This window comes from Netta rufina, assembly GCF_964035555.1.
Source record: "Netta rufina genome assembly, chromosome: 11".
Classification (NCBI taxonomy): domain Eukaryota; kingdom Metazoa; phylum Chordata; class Aves; order Anseriformes; family Anatidae; genus Netta; species Netta rufina.
Window position 1 is genome coordinate 3236984 of NC_140134.1, and position 18367 is coordinate 3255350.

The 18367-nt window shown below is 46.1% G+C and overlaps 2 protein-coding genes across 2 annotated transcripts in view; both read right to left on the bottom strand.

Annotated features, from left to right (window-relative positions):
* The window catches only part of MYO5A (myosin VA), a 102151-nt gene extending 100455 nt beyond the window's left edge, over positions 1-1696 (bottom strand). The window contains exon 1 of the mRNA XM_084293118.1: positions 1648-1696. Coding sequence (XP_084149244.1) covers positions 1648-1674 — 27 coding nt within the window. The 5' untranslated portion in view covers positions 1675-1696. The remainder of the gene's footprint in view (positions 1-1647) is intronic.
* A 4318-nt stretch (positions 1697-6014) lies between these two features.
* ARPP19 (cAMP regulated phosphoprotein 19) lies at positions 6015-17933 on the bottom strand. Its single transcript, XM_084293124.1, has 3 exons — positions 17750-17933; positions 13203-13325; positions 6015-9576 (listed from the first exon to the last, which is right to left on the bottom strand). Exons 1-3 carry the CDS (start codon positions 17792-17794, stop codon positions 9406-9408), a joined length of 339 nt encoding a protein of 112 aa, XP_084149250.1. The 5' UTR covers positions 17795-17933; the 3' UTR covers positions 6015-9405.
* Positions 17934-18367: the final 434 nt, after the last annotated feature.

Sequence of the window (18367 nt, forward strand, 5' to 3'; positions counted from 1 at the left end):
AGGGTGACTGACACCTCCACCGGGCTCGGAGGAACACAGCCACCAGCACAACCCCAGCAAGGGTGAGCATCCAGCTCCGGTGCTTCAGGACACGCAGAGGCACACGCAGTAACGACGTTCTGCAAATTCATACCCTGCTGCACGTGCCAGCAAAAGGCATGTGCCAGTAATGCCACATGCTGAGGTCGATGTTACAGTGGAAGGCCTGGTACTTTAAGGAGCTGTCCTGAATGACGATCCTGGCCGCGCCTGCCAGCATAAAAACGATGTGAAAGTCATGCTTTCTGTGCCTACGTATGGCTCAAAAGAGGACAAGAATAGCCTCTCGTGTGAGAGGAAAGCACAGAAGCTATCTTGCTGACCTTGGTCATCCAGCAAGTCCTCTCCTGGAGGATGACACCTGCAGTGGTTTTACTTGGTGTTTGCTCGTGTAACTGCTGCACGCTACGACCATAAATCCATTACTTCTGTTACTCCATCAAGGATGAGGTCTGTTGCCACTACGTGTGGAGGTACTGACTCGATTAAGCAGCACGAAGGCTTTTCCTGGGGAAAAAGCAGGCAGCGAGGGGAAGAATGCAAAGAGGCTCTGGTGAACCCTTGGCAGCTTTCCTGGCCGGGTGCCTGATTCGGAGGTTTGCCTTCCCTGCCCCTGGAAGGGGCACAAGCTTCTCCCCAGGCCCCGAGACAACGGGACAGCCATGGTTTTCGGGCAGGAAGGATTTAACCATCTAGGAAGTGAATTCAAGGTCAGACGGTGTTTGAAATTAAAATAAAGTCTTTCTGAATAACTCCTCCTGAGAGAGGTCAATTCCGTTGTAAGGACATTCACCGAGAGAGAAACCAAGACCAACTTTCCAACGCAGCGCCTGGCATGGCTGAGCTCTGCCGAGAGCTTGGGACCAGCTCCGCGGTGCCGCTGCTCTTCAGGCCAGCACAGGATCGTCCACCCCGTTGCAAAGCCAGCTGGTGGAGATACTCGTCCATGAGCGGACCCACGAGGTGCCTCGTGTGCGCTCGTTTGCTTGAGGCGCCGTAGGGCGCGCAGCTCGCTCCCTCGCCCGACACGAGCACCGTGCGGATCCGCTGCGGCCCTGCGCGATGCCACGGCCGGGCGGGACCAGCGCGGGGAGCCCCTCGCGCCCCACGAGCAGGCGGCCTCCAGCCTCCAGCCTCCAGCCTCCAGCCTCCTTCCCTCCCCGCCCCGCACAGGGAGGCGGCCGGGAGCTACCTCAGGAGAACCGCACGAGGCTGCTGGCGGTGCCGACGGCCGCACGCGGAGCTCCGGGCGTTTGGGAAGAGCTCCGGGAGGCTTCAGGCGCTGCCCGGCGGTGCTGGGGGCTGCTGCCCGGCGCCCCTTCCCTTCTGCCCTGCCCTTCCAGCCACCGCCCGGGGACAAACCCCAAACCCAGCGCTCGGCCGCCCCCGGCCCCGCGGGGAGGAGCCGTGCGGGCCCAGCTGCGAGGCTCCGGCCCCCGCAAGGCGAAACCCCCCGGGTGCAGCCCCCCCCCCCCCGGCACCGCCCGGGCCCGCAGGGGCTGCGCAGCCGCCGCCCCCCGCAGCGCCCCCCCCGGCCCCGCTGCCCCCGGGCGGGCCCCGCGTGGAGCCGAGGGCCCGGCCGCGGCCCCCTCCTCCCGCCGGCCCTACCTTGGTGTACAGCTCGGAGGCCGCCATGGCGGCGGGCGGCGGGCGGAGGATGCTCAGGAGGCGGCGGGGCGGCGGCGGGGAGCCATGGCGCTACCTGCCGGGCTGCGGGGCCGCCGCTCTGTGCATTATGGGAGCGCGGCGGGCGGGCGGGCGGCGCTGCCTCCCCCCGGCGGGCGGGGAGCCGCGGCCCGGCCCCGCCGACACCGCCCCGGCCCTCGGGGGCTGTGGGCGGAGGGGCGAAGGGAGCCCCCCGGGGGAAACGGGGCCGGCCCCCGGCACTCAGCTCCCCGCGGCGCCGAACCGTCCTCAGAGAGACGGCGGCAGCCCTGCCCCCTCCCCCCCCCCCGGGTTGGCTTCCGTGTCAAAAGGGAATGAAATAAAAAGCAGAAGCCGCGTCCCGGCTGGGGCTGCAGGGAGCTCGGTGGTTTTGTGAGTCATTGCCGGCTGCTTTCTGCAGCTCCCGCTGGGGCAGGAGGTGCCGGCGTGGCAGCGGCGAGCCCCTCTCCCCCTCTCGCGTGTGCGCCCCGCCGGCTCCTGCAGTCCCAAACACACCCAGAGGCACCAGATGCTTTTGCCACAACCTCCACGCAGATGCTTCGAGTTTTTAATCGATCTCATCTCTGCGCAAAATTCAACCCTCTCAACAACAGCTTCGTGTTCAGTGGGCAGTACCTGGCCTCCCCCAGAGACCTGCTGTGAGCATCAAAGAAAACAGCACCAACGGAGAAAACCAGCCATGAAAGAGATGGGCGAGCTGCCCAAAGTCACACACCAAGTTGCTGACAGCCAGGAGTGAAAATAAAGCTCTCGACTCCCCCGATAAATGGTGCAATAGGTGCTAAAATTTAGCTGTGCATCGCTGCTGCTATGTGAAAGCATTTAGAGAGTGGAGCAAGCACAAATAATAAAAAAATAATAATTAGGATGAAAACATGGAGCCCTACCTGGAGTTGTTTGTATTAGGTGCAGATATGTGATCTTCATAGCTAATAAACCAAGGTTAATGGCTTCAGAAATGAGGTTAAAAAAATGTTTATTTTGCAGGGAGAGTTTAGAAACTATTTAATGATAATTGAATCAAAGCAGACAAACAAACAAAACCAGCAACAAAAAATCCTTCCCATATTCTACCAGTATGCCCAGGACTATCGGCCACGATTACTGGTGCAAGCCCAGGAGGCACGCTGCCACCAGCAGAACTGCTGTCAGTCCTTGCAGAAGCCAAGAACTGGTTCCTTCGAACTGATGTCCAGGTCAGGAGTGAGGATTTTGCCTAAGAAGTTTGCACAGCTGCTTTTCATGTGCACCCTATGGCAAAACAGGGAGATTTATACTACAAAGCCACTAAGCCATCTTTCACATGCGCACCCTATGGCAAAACAGCCATATAGCACAAAGCCAGTTGTGTCTCATGTGTACCTACAGAACAAGTGGTTGGGAGCTCCAGTGTGATCATCCCCTTTTAACAGATTTGATCTAGGAACTGGATGCATGAACCACAAAAATATCAGAGTTCTGTTCTCTCTGTGTGCTGCTTCATACACGTTATTAAATACTTTTTCTTCAGGATGCCATCTTTTTCTGTTCAAGACACTCGTTTCAGGAGTTCACTTGGACTGTGGATTACTGTATCAGCCATTTACAGCTGAAGCTCAGGAGCCGAGCACCAGCAAAAAATAGGTATCTGAGTCCAAAATATGCTATGATTTGACACAATTTGCATAAACCAGGATTTCAAATCTGTCCTTAAGGACAGGAATTGGGGGCACTGAAAGTTGTCAAGAAACCTGTTTGTAAGACTGACTACTTACTACTTTTAGAAGTATCTCCTGCATCATGTATTTGCTGGAAAGATTTTAAGTGTCCTATCCTATGAGGCTTCCCTATTTGGTTATTGTCACATTGTGCCATAAGTGAGGAGTAGATTCTCTGTTGGCCATATAAAGACAGGAAATCATTAGAAGCACAGAAATAATACATACTGGTAACAAAGAACGTGAGATGGTTTATGTGGCATAATGAATTGGTCTACCCACTCTTACAGAAAAGCGTTTGTATATCCATTACGGACCATTGGTTTTACTCCAAGGACCTTCACTAGAAAGATGGACAAAGCTAACAGAGGAATTCAAAGGCTAAGATCCTCCCACCCTTTCCTATATCATCACACTTCAAGGATTAATCCTGTAAATTCTGGCTGTAGGAAACAAACAGGATTAGCTTCTGACAGTGTTGACTGCAGTTAAGAGCTCTGAAATGTAAGAGATGCATAGGATGAGATAAAATTATATACCAGGCTTCCATTCTTCCCGTTACAACTGGGACCTGCTTCCATGGTTTTGGGCTTACAGAGAAGACAGATCTCAGATGGCACATGAAGATACATGATGAAATTCCCATGCAGAAAGCTGGCCTTGATTCGCTTATGCTTAATCCTACTAGGAGGATTCCTCTAGTCTCTGGAACATCATGAAGGTGTTTTCAACAGCACAAAACCCATCACCTGAGAACAGACCTCTTGTTCAGAAGAATCCACAGCTCCCATTGTGGCATTTAAGCTTCCCTGGAATTTCAGCCATATAGTTCAACTCCTAGAAAATCATAGAATCATAGAATATCCTGAGTTGGAAGGGACCCTTAAGGATCATCAAGTCCAACTCTTGACACCGCACAGGTCTACCCAAAAGTTCAGACCATGTGACTAAGTGCACAGTCCAATCTCTTCTTAAATTCAGACAGGCTCGGTGCAGTGACCACTTCCCTGGGGAGCCTGTTCCAGTGTGCAACCACCCTCTCTGTGAAGAACCCCCTCCTGATGTCAAGCCTAAATTTCCCCTGCCTCAGCTTAACCCCGTTCCCGCGGGTCCTGTCACTGGTGTTAATGGAGAAAAGGTCTCCTGCCTCTCGACACCCCCTTACGAGGAAGTTGTAGACTGTGATGAGGTCTCCCCTCAGCCTCCTCTTCTCCAGGCTGAACAGGCCCAGTGACCTCAGCCGTTCTTCGTACGTCTTCCCCTCCAGGCCTTTCACCATCTTCGTAGCCCTCCTCTGGACACTCTCCAGCAGTTTCATGTCCTTTTTATACTGTGGTGCCCAGAACTGTCACAGATTAAATGTCACAGATTAAAAAATTATAATCCTGTTTCTTCAGGAAGAAATGTTTTCTCCTCAAAACTAATAAGGAAACCATCATACCGCACTATCACTCCTCTAAAGACAGAGGTACCAGCAACAGTTGAACTGAGTCTCTACAGAGCCCGTGTACCAGGAGTGTCCATGATGGCTATTCTGTAATATTCTCTTTGGAATTTGACATTAACCAAGCATACCTCTTTTATCAAGAGCTACATCATTGTTCTCCAATAAAATGAAAAAAAAAAATGTTGTTAGACTGTCAGAAACAAAAAGAACTATTTTAAACCAGTCAAATGTGTTGAGATCCGTGGAAGCTTCATCAATATTTTTCACGTCAGTAAGCAAACAGACCTCTGCACCCACTAGAAATACTTATGAACATGTACCAAGCTGCATCTTCACAGTAACAAAGATGCGCTGCCTGAGAAAGTCAGTGACAAATCACTCATCTTCCTCTAAAGCTTTTTCAAGCACATCAGTCGAGGTCAGTCCTGCCCGCCTCTCTGCTAGTATTCCAGAATTATTTTCTAAGGAAATAATTAACAGGAATAAATGGGGATAGAAATTTTCAGTTTTTAAGTTACTCTGGATGTACAGATGCCAGAAACTGGGATGAAAAAGCCAGCCTGAAAGACCAGTGCAGACTTGAATCTGAAAAGGGTGGCTCACTTGTACTAAAGTAGGAATAATCAAACCACACAGGCACCACCAAATCCACTTTAAGTTAAAACAGCCACTACATGCACAGCTTCTCTAATGGAGTTTTGTGCAACTTACTTGCCCCAGCTTTAATTAGTAGATTTGGGTATAAGCCTGTATTTAAATGGTTTGTCTTTGGCCAAAGACTGATACCACTCCCCATTATTATTAGGACACTAATGCTTGTGTTAATGCTGCCTTCGCTCTGCTTCAGCATGGCACTTGGATGTTGCTACTTCACTTGGACACTTAGCTTGTTGGAGATGCCGAGCACGGCGGGTGTTACTGTGACCTTGGTTACTGAGCTACCTGTGTAAATACACCACGTGGACCTCAAAACTGCGCAGAGACCAGCACCTACGCCACAGTCTGAATACAAAATCATTTGGATTTTTTCCAGCATCTTGATTTCATGGAAATTTCACCAAGTTCGGGCTAACGAAGTCAACAGCAATGCAAACCTCTACATAACAAGTTAATTCCCAGACATCCCCTTCACTCAGTGTAAGGGACCAAAACAGTCATCTGTTAAGGAGTTTTCAAACAATAAGCTTTAATTGCCTTATTAGAAAAATAAGCACTGAAATATATATAAATGTGATTACATTAAAGTAATTCTGTAGTCTAACATACTAGAAACCAAAGCCCAGTCATATTTTTAATGATACAGAGTAGCAAGATTTAGGTTTTAGAAATTTTCCATAGAGGATACGGAAGTATGCAGTATCATTAAGGAAACCACAGTAAAGACAAGACAAATCTCCACATTGCAATAAAAACTAAGTAGATCAATTTATTCTGTATACTATACAATGTGTAAGTTTGTAAAGAACAATTGACATTTTCATCACCTTAACATCTCGACTGGGTGTAAATATGTCCAACAAAATGTACTCCTGTGGCTTTTACACAAACACTGTCCTACTACATCAAGAACAATGAGAGGGAAGCCTTTGGTACTACAGATTTGGGGACATATCCGTGAAGTTGGAATTCATTCACTTTTAACTATTTTGAATAAAATGTTGGTGCTATCTGCTATCATAAGCCTACATGAACACTAGTCTAATAACTAAACACTGTCTATCTTTAAAGGCAAGATATGAAAGGGACTGCCAGTCTACAGCGTGGGCAGGTCTTTTTTTGAAAAAGGTCATTATCAAATGGTAAAACTTATATAATACATTATGTACATAAGTTTGGATAGCTGAGTTATCTTGCTGGAGTAAGCTGAAAGTTAGCATCAATTTGCAGTCACCTTTGTTTTACTGTTAAGTGATTATCGGACTTCCTAAGTTTCAAACAGTGTATAGATTCAAAACTGCTGTGCCTGCTGCTGAGGTCTGTCAGATGTGAAGGCTCATAACCAGTCACTGACCTAGTTAGTATTACAGTACTTTAAGTATACACATGGATAATATATTGGTAGCTGAATCTGTAGTAACCTTAAGAACTGCAAGTCACTGAGTGAACATCAAAAAAGCTTGCATTATCTAACCAGCAGGACAAGCTGAGTTGCAGCTAAATGAGGGGGATGCTTAAATTTAAATGGCTTTTTTTTTTTTTTTCAATCTCAAGCATCAAAAAACTCACTGTATGTGAGCTACAAAATAGTGGAACCAGACAATACAAAGCAAGTCACCTTCAACTGTTCAATATTTGTTCCAGGCCCAATCCTATTGTTTTTTCAAATTTCATTTGCACATACAAAAATAAAGAGGGATTTTCACATTATAACAAACAACTATAGAAAGCAGTTTGTTTTCATATATCCAGCTTCCTTGTTATTCTTCCAGCCTAATTTCTTGCTTAAAAAAAAAAATAAATAAAAAATTGGTCTAATAATTTCTTCAAACTGTTCTGTGAAAAATCACAACTTGTTTATAGTATTAGTGGCGGATAAGGAATAAAAGGGCTCTCACAAGTTTGTCCATAATTACTTGAAAAGGGCTACAAAGACTTGCAAAGAACCAGGTTAGTAATTTAAAAAGTTCTCTGGAATGACTTCTCTAAACCGAAGAATACACATTATAATAGACACCAATAGAGTTTCCGCCTACTCTAACCAAAGCAGGGCCAAGTTAAGATTGTTCATCTCATCTTGATCGTTTCCTTGAGTCTTCCTTTAGAAAAGAGCATTGCAGAAAACATGGGACAGTCATCTTTTCAACTAGCAGATATTTATTCTGTAAGACCTTTCTGGATATATCAATACAAAGTGCCTCCTTCTAAAAACACACATCTTCAAAAGTGGTTTCTCTTACAATGCCTGCATTGGTTCTTTGCTTTTCATAGTGTTTTAATAGAACCGTTTAAGAAAAAAGTACACTGATATTTTTAAAGGGTTTCTTACACTCCTAAAGAACATCAAGGCCATGATTGCCTGTATTAAAATCAATTACATTATGGATCATACTGTGTTTTAATACATCTGATTTCACTGAACAAATCATGCTCTTAAATTCATCAGGTTACCCATCTAGTATCAACTGTGTATTCTGCCAATCTAGTACTCACAACCTGCCCCATACAGACGAACTGAAGTTTGTTCCTATTTTCTGACGTGAAGAATTACCTATCTCTCAGTAGATCATTATACAAATACCAGTTCCAGTTCCTTTCGTTTCCCAAAACCAATGAGGGACTGCTGTATAACAGAAAAAAAGGAGTTAGTTTACTGCCACTTCAGGAGTTCAAGAAAAAGAATTATACCCTTTCACTTCCAGAAGTCTAAAATAGTACAACGACAATTGCATATCAAACCTTAGCAAGCCTAGATTTGGAGTTTGCCACAAGGGAAACTCTCTAGAACAGTACATTTAGCTATTTTCCATGTCATACTATTGAGCATTTCACCTTTAAAAGCTTAAAAGAGCTGCTGAACAGAAAGGGCACCTGCCTTTACATATAGGTACAAATTTCAGATTTATAACTGAACGCTGGACGTTGTTGCGAAACAAAATATACAACTGCAAAAGCATAAGGCTGAGTCAAGTGTAAGTCTAGGGGGTTCACAAATTTCAGGTACACAATTTTCACTTTCAGTAGCAAGATTCTGGGCTCTTCGTTTCAGGCCAAGACTTTGAAAGATACAGAATCACTTGTGCTTTGATTGGCACATTATCTGCTTTTTAAAATGTAAAATTAATAGACATTTTCAAAAGGTTGTGCAAAACTATTGTATTTACAAAAATGGCACAAGAGTGAATTCAACAGTCTATGCACATGCACACTTCATTCACATCTTCAACAAAAGTGTGTTCTAAGCTACGGAACTGAAAAGGATACCAGCTTCAACAGGCAGTTGTCAATAAGCACTAGATTCACAAGAGTTACACCAGAATGGGCAAATATTGCCCAAGTAAAAACTCTATTGTTAAAGCTGAAACAGGTTTAAGGCCATTCAAGTTCAAGAGCAGAAACAAAATTCAATCAGAGCCCTGTCTTTGTTTTTATACATGCTTTACCATCTAGCAACTTGTGGTCTAAACCTCTATTTTAGACAACAAACCCAAACACAGAAAAAAAACCAACACAACTGGAGGTTATATTAAATACAAATATGCTGTAATTAAGGTGAAATAACAAAAGCAGAAACATTAAAAGTTGTAAAACTTGCGATGTCACTTGCTGGAACCAGTCCTACACTAGGAAACGGGCAATATGTACATTTTCAAGTAGATTACATTGCTCTAACCAAACTTGTCCTTTTTTAATCAGTGCATTGTTCTCAACTAGTCCAAATACTACACGTTTTACTCTTAACAGTACTCCCTTACAATAGCAGCACATGCTATCGCTACCTGCAAAGCTGTCAGTCTCATGACTTAGTGTAAGAAAGAAAAAGGGGGATGTGAGGGTGAGAAATAACTATTAGGGAGAAATAACAGGAATGAGAATTATCATGCAGTTCAGCTGTTCTCGTCAGCCAGCCAGCTTGCTAGCAACAAGAGATGGTTTCCGCTGTGGGAGATCCTGTGGAGTAGGAATATGGTCACCAGTGACTTCTGTCTTGTCAGGAGCTGCAGTAGGCAGTTGTTTATTCTTCATCTTTGCCTTAGCCATGTTGTAGTCACCAGAATCAAAGTATTTTTGCTAGAAGACAAAATACACATAGATTTAAAAGCCTAAATTTCTCATTTTGCAAGGCAGCTTTATATGTCAATTCAGATTAAAAAAAAAATCTTACCAAGACCTTTAAGCACACATTTAAACTCTGAACATTAGTTACATACACAGTTAATGCTCTACAGATACCATGAAACTCACACCGTACACAAACACCGTTTTAGTACTGATTTCCAAAGGGCCCTGCCCTCCCGCAGCTGAAACCTTGGGGTTTGTAAATGACAGTGCAGCGATCACGTTCTGCTAGACAGAATAACCAAACAATATATGAAGTAAGGCTGGAGAACAGAGCCTGCCTTATCATACCAGAAGATCAAAGACACATGAAACTGCATGTTAACAAGAAAATCTTTTTTTTTTTCCGCATACATTAAAACAGTGAAACTATGATCCCTAAAGTTCCCAAACCAATTTAGTTAAGAAGTCTCTCCACAAAGCTTTTTAGAAGGATTGCACAGTAGATTTGGCTTATCCCAGGCTCCAGGTTTCTCCTGAACAAAGAAATATGTTAATTATGAATTTGTAGAAGAGCATCCCTCAGCTTTTCAGCAATTTTTTATTAGCACTACCTTTAACAGGCTTTGTCGTCGTACTTCTCAAAACATTTAAGTTATCTGTGGACAATAAAACCAGGTGACTTATAATTTATCTGTGTTACACTAAGATGAGGTATGGAATTTCATCCAAGGCCTGCATCAAGTCTTCAACTGCTCAATGACACCTTTTTTGGGGAACCGTTATATTTTGTTTACATTTTACTGTGAGGTCTACCACTAATCTACTTATAACCCGTGATTTTGCAGATTGTCAAATGAGGCCAAAGCCTAGATTCAGGACAAAGATTAGCTCTAAGAACTGTTGCTTACAATGCATAATCACCTCTGGAAGAACACTCCCTAGTTAGCTTTAGATAGGCTTATTCCTCAAAGTCAGTTGAACAAAAGCCATTGCAACCTGCTATGCTTATGTACTTCCAGGCAGCATTATTGCCGTAATCTTTAGTTTGTAGTAGCACTAACCAACTGCAAAATGTTCAGTAGCAGCAGTGTTAAACTGAAGTACAAGTCTTTACCTGGGGATGGGAAGTTGTTTTTGTTGTTGTTTTTTAAATGCAAGGCCTCCTGAAGATGGCTTTAAATGTCCCCTATTAGGGTTTACTAGAGCCTTAAAGTCATCTGTTTTACCCTAACAATCAGAACACCTGAACTACATAACTGTATTGGTAAACCTCACAGAATCACAGAATTTCTAGGTTGGAAGAGACCTCAAGGTCATCGAGTCCAACCTCCAACCTAACGCTAACAGCCCTCCACTAAACCATAGCCCTAAGCTCTACATCTAAACGTCTTTTAAAGACTTCCAGGGATGGTGACTCCACCACTTCCCTGGGCAGCCTGTTCCAGTGCCTCACAACCCTTTCAGTGAAGAAGTTCTTCCTAACATCTAACCTAAAACTCCCCTGGCTCAACTTAAGCCCATTCCCCCTCGTCCTGTCACCAGGCACGTGGGAGAACAGGCCAACCCCCACCTCGCTACAGCCTCCCCACAATTCATCCCTTTTGACAGTGGAATCCTTACTTACACCACAGTGTTCTTGCACTGTATCTGCAGACAAGGCTTTAGCTATAATGCAACCCAGTTTGGAAATAGGCTTTCATATTTTCCCCTTCAAAACCGAAGAAACCAAAAGAAACTTTTAAACAGGAACTAGGTAATAATTGAGTAATTCTATCTTTAGATGTGTTAACTGCTGTTAATAGATGCACATTTCTGTCTATATACTAGTTATATATACACTCGTTCTAAGTAGAATCTGTATTCAGGAGAACAGCATCCGTTTTTACTACTATTCTGGAGGACATATGCTAATTAAAATTAATTGGGTGTGTGCACCCAACGTAGAACATTTTTGAACAGCAAATAGCAATGAGCAGAGGGCAGCCTACTTGCCAAACGGCAACTGCACCTCTGGAGAAAAAGCATCATCTTTCAGGAATTAGAGTGTCAGCCCATTTCTCTCCATAGATTACTCTGTGCTTACTTCTGATTTACTGCAGCTTTTCATAGGTGGCTTGTATTGGATCGTCCTTTTCAAATTGTTTCTATGCCTACCCATGTATCTTCCCATCGCCAAAGCTGTCTGAAAGCACACTCTCTATTCTCACCCTATTTTAAAGTTCAGCAACCCAGCTAGCCTAAAGTACACCAGAAGTCCACATCAAATAAGATGCTTTCTCATTTAGGACACTGAGCACACTAAACAAAAATAACAAAAAATAAAACACGGAAAAAAGGTATTAGCAACATCAGGAACTGAGGAGGACAGATTAAGAGTTGGAACCCCCAATTTTATGCCATCTTTCATCATACCAGCAGAATCCAAAATGCTGAGGCAATTAAAATGCCCACTGGCCTGCCCCTGCTCGTATTGGAAAATATAGGCTGTAAGAAGCTTTGCACGAAGTGGTGCTATAATCAAGATTGAGATCTTGTAGAGACTGTTGGTGTGTTTACAGTAATTCCTTTGTGGCCATTAATCCTCACGGAGCGGACACTGGTCTGTCTGCCTGAATTGCCTGTACAAAACACATTCACCCTGCCTCTTTGGTATCTACAGGCACTGAACACACTCAAGTCTCTTTCAGTTTGCCTTTGACCACATAACAGCTTAACTCCCAAAAGTCATCACTTAACCTGCCACGTGTCCACCCCCAGCAGCCATTATCCATGCTGCATGCACACTAATTTACAAGAGAAAGCTTATCCAAAAAACCTGCCAAAAGTAACAATTCCCACGAGACGTTACCAGATAGCCCAAAATTAGATCAGCACCGAACTCCAACAGCTGGCTTGCAAAGGACTTACACTTGGAATCACTGTGTGCACTCAAATGGCCTAGACGAGAGTAAACAACAGTGTGACAGCAAGGAAAACACCATTACAAGTAAGGACAGGCTAGGATTACCCCAAGAACAGAATTCTAACATGCCTGAAAAGCATCACATCACTTCATGAAATACTAAACTAACAAAAAACTGTTCAGTAACTAAGAAAGTAAGATACACTGGTCAAATGTGGAACAGTATTTAAATACTAATTCTACAGTTACTTTTTGAGTAGCTGTATGTATCTGGAATTACACCAACCTTCTCAAGCCACTGATGTCAGATGGTACCTGCAAACACTAAGCCTTCACATGCTAACAACACGAGTAACAAGAGTGGCCGTACATCCTGGCAACATAAGAACGGGTAAGATAAGATAAGCAGAGAACACGGATGAGATTCTGACCCTTACTGTTTTCTTTTTTTTTTTTTTTTAAACCCAAGTCTATCACAGCTGCAGTGAGACAGCTTCAACGTTTTTAAATTTCTTAAAATTTATTAGAATTGCAGCTGAGCCACTGGGGCACTGTAAGCAACTATCCTGCCAGTTTTGTGGAAATCAATTTCGCTTCCTCAGGCCTTTACAGATTTAAAGTTAACACTGGCAGTGTTCTTTTCTCATGCAAAGGTTTGGGGAGTAGAAAAGAATCACAGATACAGGAATTTGGGAATTTGTTGTCCACACCCTAAAGACAGTAAAGAACTCACTCCTTTTTGAAGCCTCTTCCTCAAGAAGTCTGAGCCTCCTGGCTTCTGGCCCAGATGAGGATATCTTGCTTTCAACTTTGCTTCTTCAGCTTTTTCTGGGCTGATCACCTTATCCTCCATTTCCTGAAACAAAATTACCAAGACTTTAAATGAAGAATTACAATAAACTATTTATGTACAACACTTTTGCAAGGAATTCACCAACAACACTTTTGCAAGGAATTCACCAACATGCAGATTTCTGCTCCAATCTGAACACATCAATTAATAAACATTCTCATTTATTCTCTCTCAAATACTGACAACAACTGTAGGAGTTCAGCCTCACATCTTAGGTATGTGAGGCATCTTAGGTACTTTTCAACCCATTTTGCTTTCACAGAAAATAACCTATATTAAAAGCACACTGCTACTCAGTTATGATCCAAAATATCCCCAAAATAACAAAACAAAAACAAAAACAAAACACTTCTCTAGTGAAAACAAGGATTCTGTCAGAACAAATGTTGAAAGCAGAGCATGAGACTTTTCAGTTAGTCCTGCTTCATCGTGGAGTTGCATGGATTAGCACTTGTGCTCTCTCAAAATCCAGTTTTTATGACTCCGATGCAACTGTAATGCATTGATATTCATTGTGAAATAGCGTTAAATATTTCAGTCTGAAAACCATGCCTGCTACCATATTAACAAACATTATTTGACTTCTCTATACTGGCCTTCTATTAGAGGCCATCATTATCATTACCTAGTTAACTGAACGCAGCTTATTTGCATAGAAAAAAATGCAAATTTGTGAGAATACTGTAAAAATATGCATGCTCCAAGTAATGATCTGAAAACGCTCATTTGGCAAAAACTAGCTTGCACATCCAGTCTTTCAGCACTGACCTTTACTTTACAGGTACCTGCTCTGGTTCGTGCAGTGATTTGATGCATGAGGTACAATTTTTTTACTCAGTCATTTCTAAAATACCTTCCATTCAAACTCCTTGTTTCACTGCCTTCCGGTGTTTGGCCAAGATCATTTCTGCATGCAAACCATGGCTAGTTCAGGGAAAACTCATATTGATTCGTGCTGACTGCTGTGGTTCTTGAACAGTAATTATCATCTGAAGTCACAGAAAGACTTTTAGTCAGGAAAGAAGAATTGCCATTGAAACCACGAGAGCCTCACGTCCATCTGTGACTACGGATTCGTACTCACTTCGAGCAGCTTAGGCAGCCCCTTCACACTCCTCTTCCACCTGCACCACCAACCTTTGCGCTGCGTCAGTTCGCATGAGTGTACTCCACGTCAGTGGGTTACAGAAATTAATTCAATGCAAAAATAACTACCCATTTTTTTCTTGCTGGGCTTTATTTCTTTTTTATTTCTTTTCTTTATTTCAGTTTCCCGTGTCTGGATCACCAAGCAGCTGCACCAACAGGTCCGTTAACACGGCAGCAGGGAGCACAATGGATCGAGAGCAGCTGAGAGCTACTTCAGGCACAAGTGCTGAGGAGCTGAACCCCTGCGCTGGCCTGCCCCAGTTCACAAGGCCTCTGACACCTCTTACAAAAGCTCCAAGTTCTATAACGATCGGCACCCTTCTGGCAAGAAACCTTGGAAGCAAAGCTTGTAACAACAAACTCAAAACACAACATTTCCAATTGCTCTATTACTCCAAGACCTCTGGAAGACAGCTGCTCCCAACACAGTGGGAATCGCCATGGCCAGCCCTACCAGGGGCAGGCAGAAATTGAGGGCAGCCTAAGAGAAACTTCTGTGGGGTCTAGATAGAAGCAATGCTTTTTATTTGTAGTTAGATGAAAACATAGCCAGGCAATGCAACACAAAATACAGACAAATACAAAATATAAAACACACACAAAAAGCAAAATTTCCCTGGCAGCACAGGACACAGAAGCAGCACTAAACACCTCCTCGCCATACAATAATCCTACAAGCCAAGACCACAGCCTCCGTGCGAATGGAACAAACAGTCTTCAGCCGCTGTTCTTCCTGGCGTGTTTTATTATCATGCCAACACTGTCTCTGGATCTTCTCAAAAGCCATTCTTTCAGCATCTAATGCTGAATCACTGGGGACTCACTGTTGAGCCAACAGACAAGGCATCTGAGGGGGCATGTTTTGCCAATACTAACCAAGAGGAAGTATTTTTTTAAGAACAGAGGGCCAACAACACAGAGCTTACATAAATATGTATTCATGGTGCTTCAAAGAAAACATTTATGCAAACTCACGGGGTTGACAAATCTTCGCACAGCAGGCGACCAAAACACAAAACTGTGTTGTGCCTCAGTGCAGAGAAAAAGGATTCAGGCTACGGTCACCTACTCTTGATGGCCAAGAACAGCTAAGACCAAAAAAACCACCTAGGTAACATGAAATAAAGAATAGCTTCAACATGAGGGCTTGGGCTGTCAAACAAAACCGGCTGACGACAGGTTCCAAAATACTTAAGAGAACAGCTCTTCATGTAACACAGCTAAGCTACAGAACTCCTTGCCAAAGGATGCAGGGGATGCCAAGAATTTAGATGGATTCAGAAAGCCGTCGGATGCGTCCATTTGCAGCTCAGAAGGCTTTTATGCCATGGATTGAGGAGACCTGGGAAAGTTTTCTGGGGAAGATCATCGTGTGCTTACTCTGACCTTGTATTCTTCTGTGCACCAGAGAGCAGGGAGCACTCTCAGGGCCGTGTCGCTGACACGAAGGCTTTAACCCAAACCTGCAAAGCCATTCATGCATCAGCAGTTGTCTTCCCCGCAGTTATTATAGAAGCAGCAGCCTGACAACTGACAACTGATGAAGGGAAAAAAAAAAAAAAAAATCAAGATATACCACGCACTTCTTCCTGGTGACAACCACACAAGTTGTAATTTTAGTTCTCTACAGGAATTTTTGCACAGCTAATGAAGTCTGCTTACTTCATTAAAAGGGTTTACCAGCATAGCCAGTAGTTACCTAACACATTTAAAGATAGCTCTTGCTTTTAATTTTTATGGGGCTACTAAAAGCATGAGGTTCTCTATCTGTTGGACAGCTCAACCACACGGCTAAAAAGAAGCCTTCTCGAGCTGTGTTATGAAGAGCTTATCCTCTTCTAACAAAAGACATCAGACAAAAATATGAAGTAGAAAATAGGAGAAACATGACAACGGCACAATTCCCCAGACAACTGATGCGGCAAAAGCCAGTCCCAAAACAAGATGTAGCACTAAGAGCCTCCTGAAAAACACGGCCTTCTACAGCAAAAGCAGCATCCATCAACCAGGCACATGCTCTACATCATCCAAAGGTTTCTTTGTTGCTGAACTTCCTCCTGCCACTACCCCGAGTTTTCACATGGAGAACAGGAAACACTGGACTCATGGAAAGTTCTCAATTTCTATCATTTTCTTGTTTAACACCCTTCTCATTGAGCACGTGCACAAGCTTCCCACACTGTACTAACAAGTTTATATCAGACATCTTGCCACGGAACTGCTGCCTCAAAGTTCCCTTAGGGGCTTCATCTTTTTTAGGCTTACAAACGACTAAGTACTGCAAAACGGGTTGGTCAAACAAGCACTTCAGAGCTAAGCATTAACTGAACCGATCTTTAATTTTGTTTATCCAGACAAACATCGTTAAAGAAGTTTGATATTGCAATGCTGTAGCACGAATCCGTCACGCTATTATCACAGGATGTAAGAGCGAAGAAAACAAAGTTCCATTTTATTTACTTTCACTTGCCTAGACTGCCTGACTACGCCGAGCTCAGCTCCGAAGCCCAGCAGGGCCCCGCAGCTCCAGGAGCCCGCGGTGTCCAGCAGGGCGCTGCAGCCCGCAGAGGGCACGGGCCCCGCTCCCCTGCCGTCGTGCGGAGGCGCTGGGAGGCGCCACGAAGAGCCCGCTGCCGCCTGCCTCGCCGTGCTCCTATTACCGAGCCGTTGCAGGCGCCCCGCGCAGGCCGGGGCTTTATTTCTACGCGCTCTGCCCGGGAGCAGCGTTTCCTCGGCGGCCTCCCTGGCACGGCCGCGCAGCGCCCGCGTTTCGGGGCAGACAACACCACAGGAGCCCGCTCCGCCTCCCGCCGCTATCGCCGCGCTGCCGCTTTGCCTCCCGAGGCGCACGGCCGGCCCCGGGCCCAGCGGGGAATCCTTAAACGAGAGCCCGGGGCCGCCCCGCCGGGCCGCGCCTCCCGGAGCCCTCCTCAGCGCAGCGCCCCCGTCCCCCAACTTCTCCCGCAGCCCTGACGGGACCGGCCCGCGGGCCCCGCCAGGCCGCAGCCGCTCGGAGCCGCCTGCGACGCGGCCCCGCGGCCTCGGGGGCGGCACCGGAGGGCCCCGACGCGGCCCCGGGCGTTCCCCGGGCCCGGCTCCGCGCCCCCCCCCGGCCCGCAGCGCTCGGAGGGGTGCGGAGAGGGGGGTGAGGGGGGGGGGGGGGCAGCGCAACCGCCCCGCGCCCCCGCCTCACCGCGGCCGCCCCCCCCCGGCCCGCCGCAGGGACACCCCCGCGGCCCCCTCCCCGCTCCCCGGCGGCCTCAGCGCCCCCCCACCACCTTCTGCTCCTCGGCCGAGGCGGGCTCGGGGCTCTCTGCGGACATGGCGGCGGGCGGCAGGCACCGGGCACCGCGCAGCTCCGCTCCGCTCCGCCGCGTCCCGCACAAGATGGCGGCTGTGCGGACGGCGTGTCGCCGGGATCACACTTCCTCCGCGCGCGGCCGCGCACGCCGAGCGCTGCGGCCTTCCGGCCCCCCCCCCCCGCTGACGTCACGGCCCCGAGCCCCCCCTCCTCCCCTCCCCCCCTCCCCTCCTCCCGGTGCTGCCCGCGGGCGGCTCGGGGCCGTTTGGCCGCCCCACAACGCTGGGGCTGGGGAGGAGTAAAAACAAGCGGCAAAGAGCCTCTTAAAAACCAGCCCAGTCCCTCGGAACGAAGGCAGAGGCAGCCGTGCGGCAGGCTGCTCGCATTTCCCAAACATTCACCCGCCTGTGGCCAGCGTGGAACGAGCAACCCCGGTCAAAGCGTGACGGGGAAATTACTGAGAAGTTGTACACGAAGGTCATTTTCATTTTTAACAGTATCCATATAGGGACCAAGTGTAGTTTGACTCTAAGTCAACACAGGTAATTTCCTGGACGTGATGTGTAGTGACCACATGCCCCACACCCACAGCCCC

Excerpts from the sequence above, each read along its gene's own strand:
- ARPP19 (XM_084293124.1), bottom strand. The coding sequence starts at position 17,794 with ATGTCCGCAGAGAGCCCCGAGCCCGCCTCGGCCGAGGAGCAGAAG. Across the intron at positions 13,326-17,749 it reads CCTCGGCCGAGGAGCAGAAG|GAAATGGAGGATAAGGTGAT; the intron begins GTGGTGGGGGGG and ends ATTTTGTTTCAG. Across the intron at positions 9,577-13,202 it reads GGAAGAGGCTTCAAAAAGGA|CAAAAATACTTTGATTCTGG; the intron begins GTGAGTTCTTTA and ends TTTGTCTTCTAG.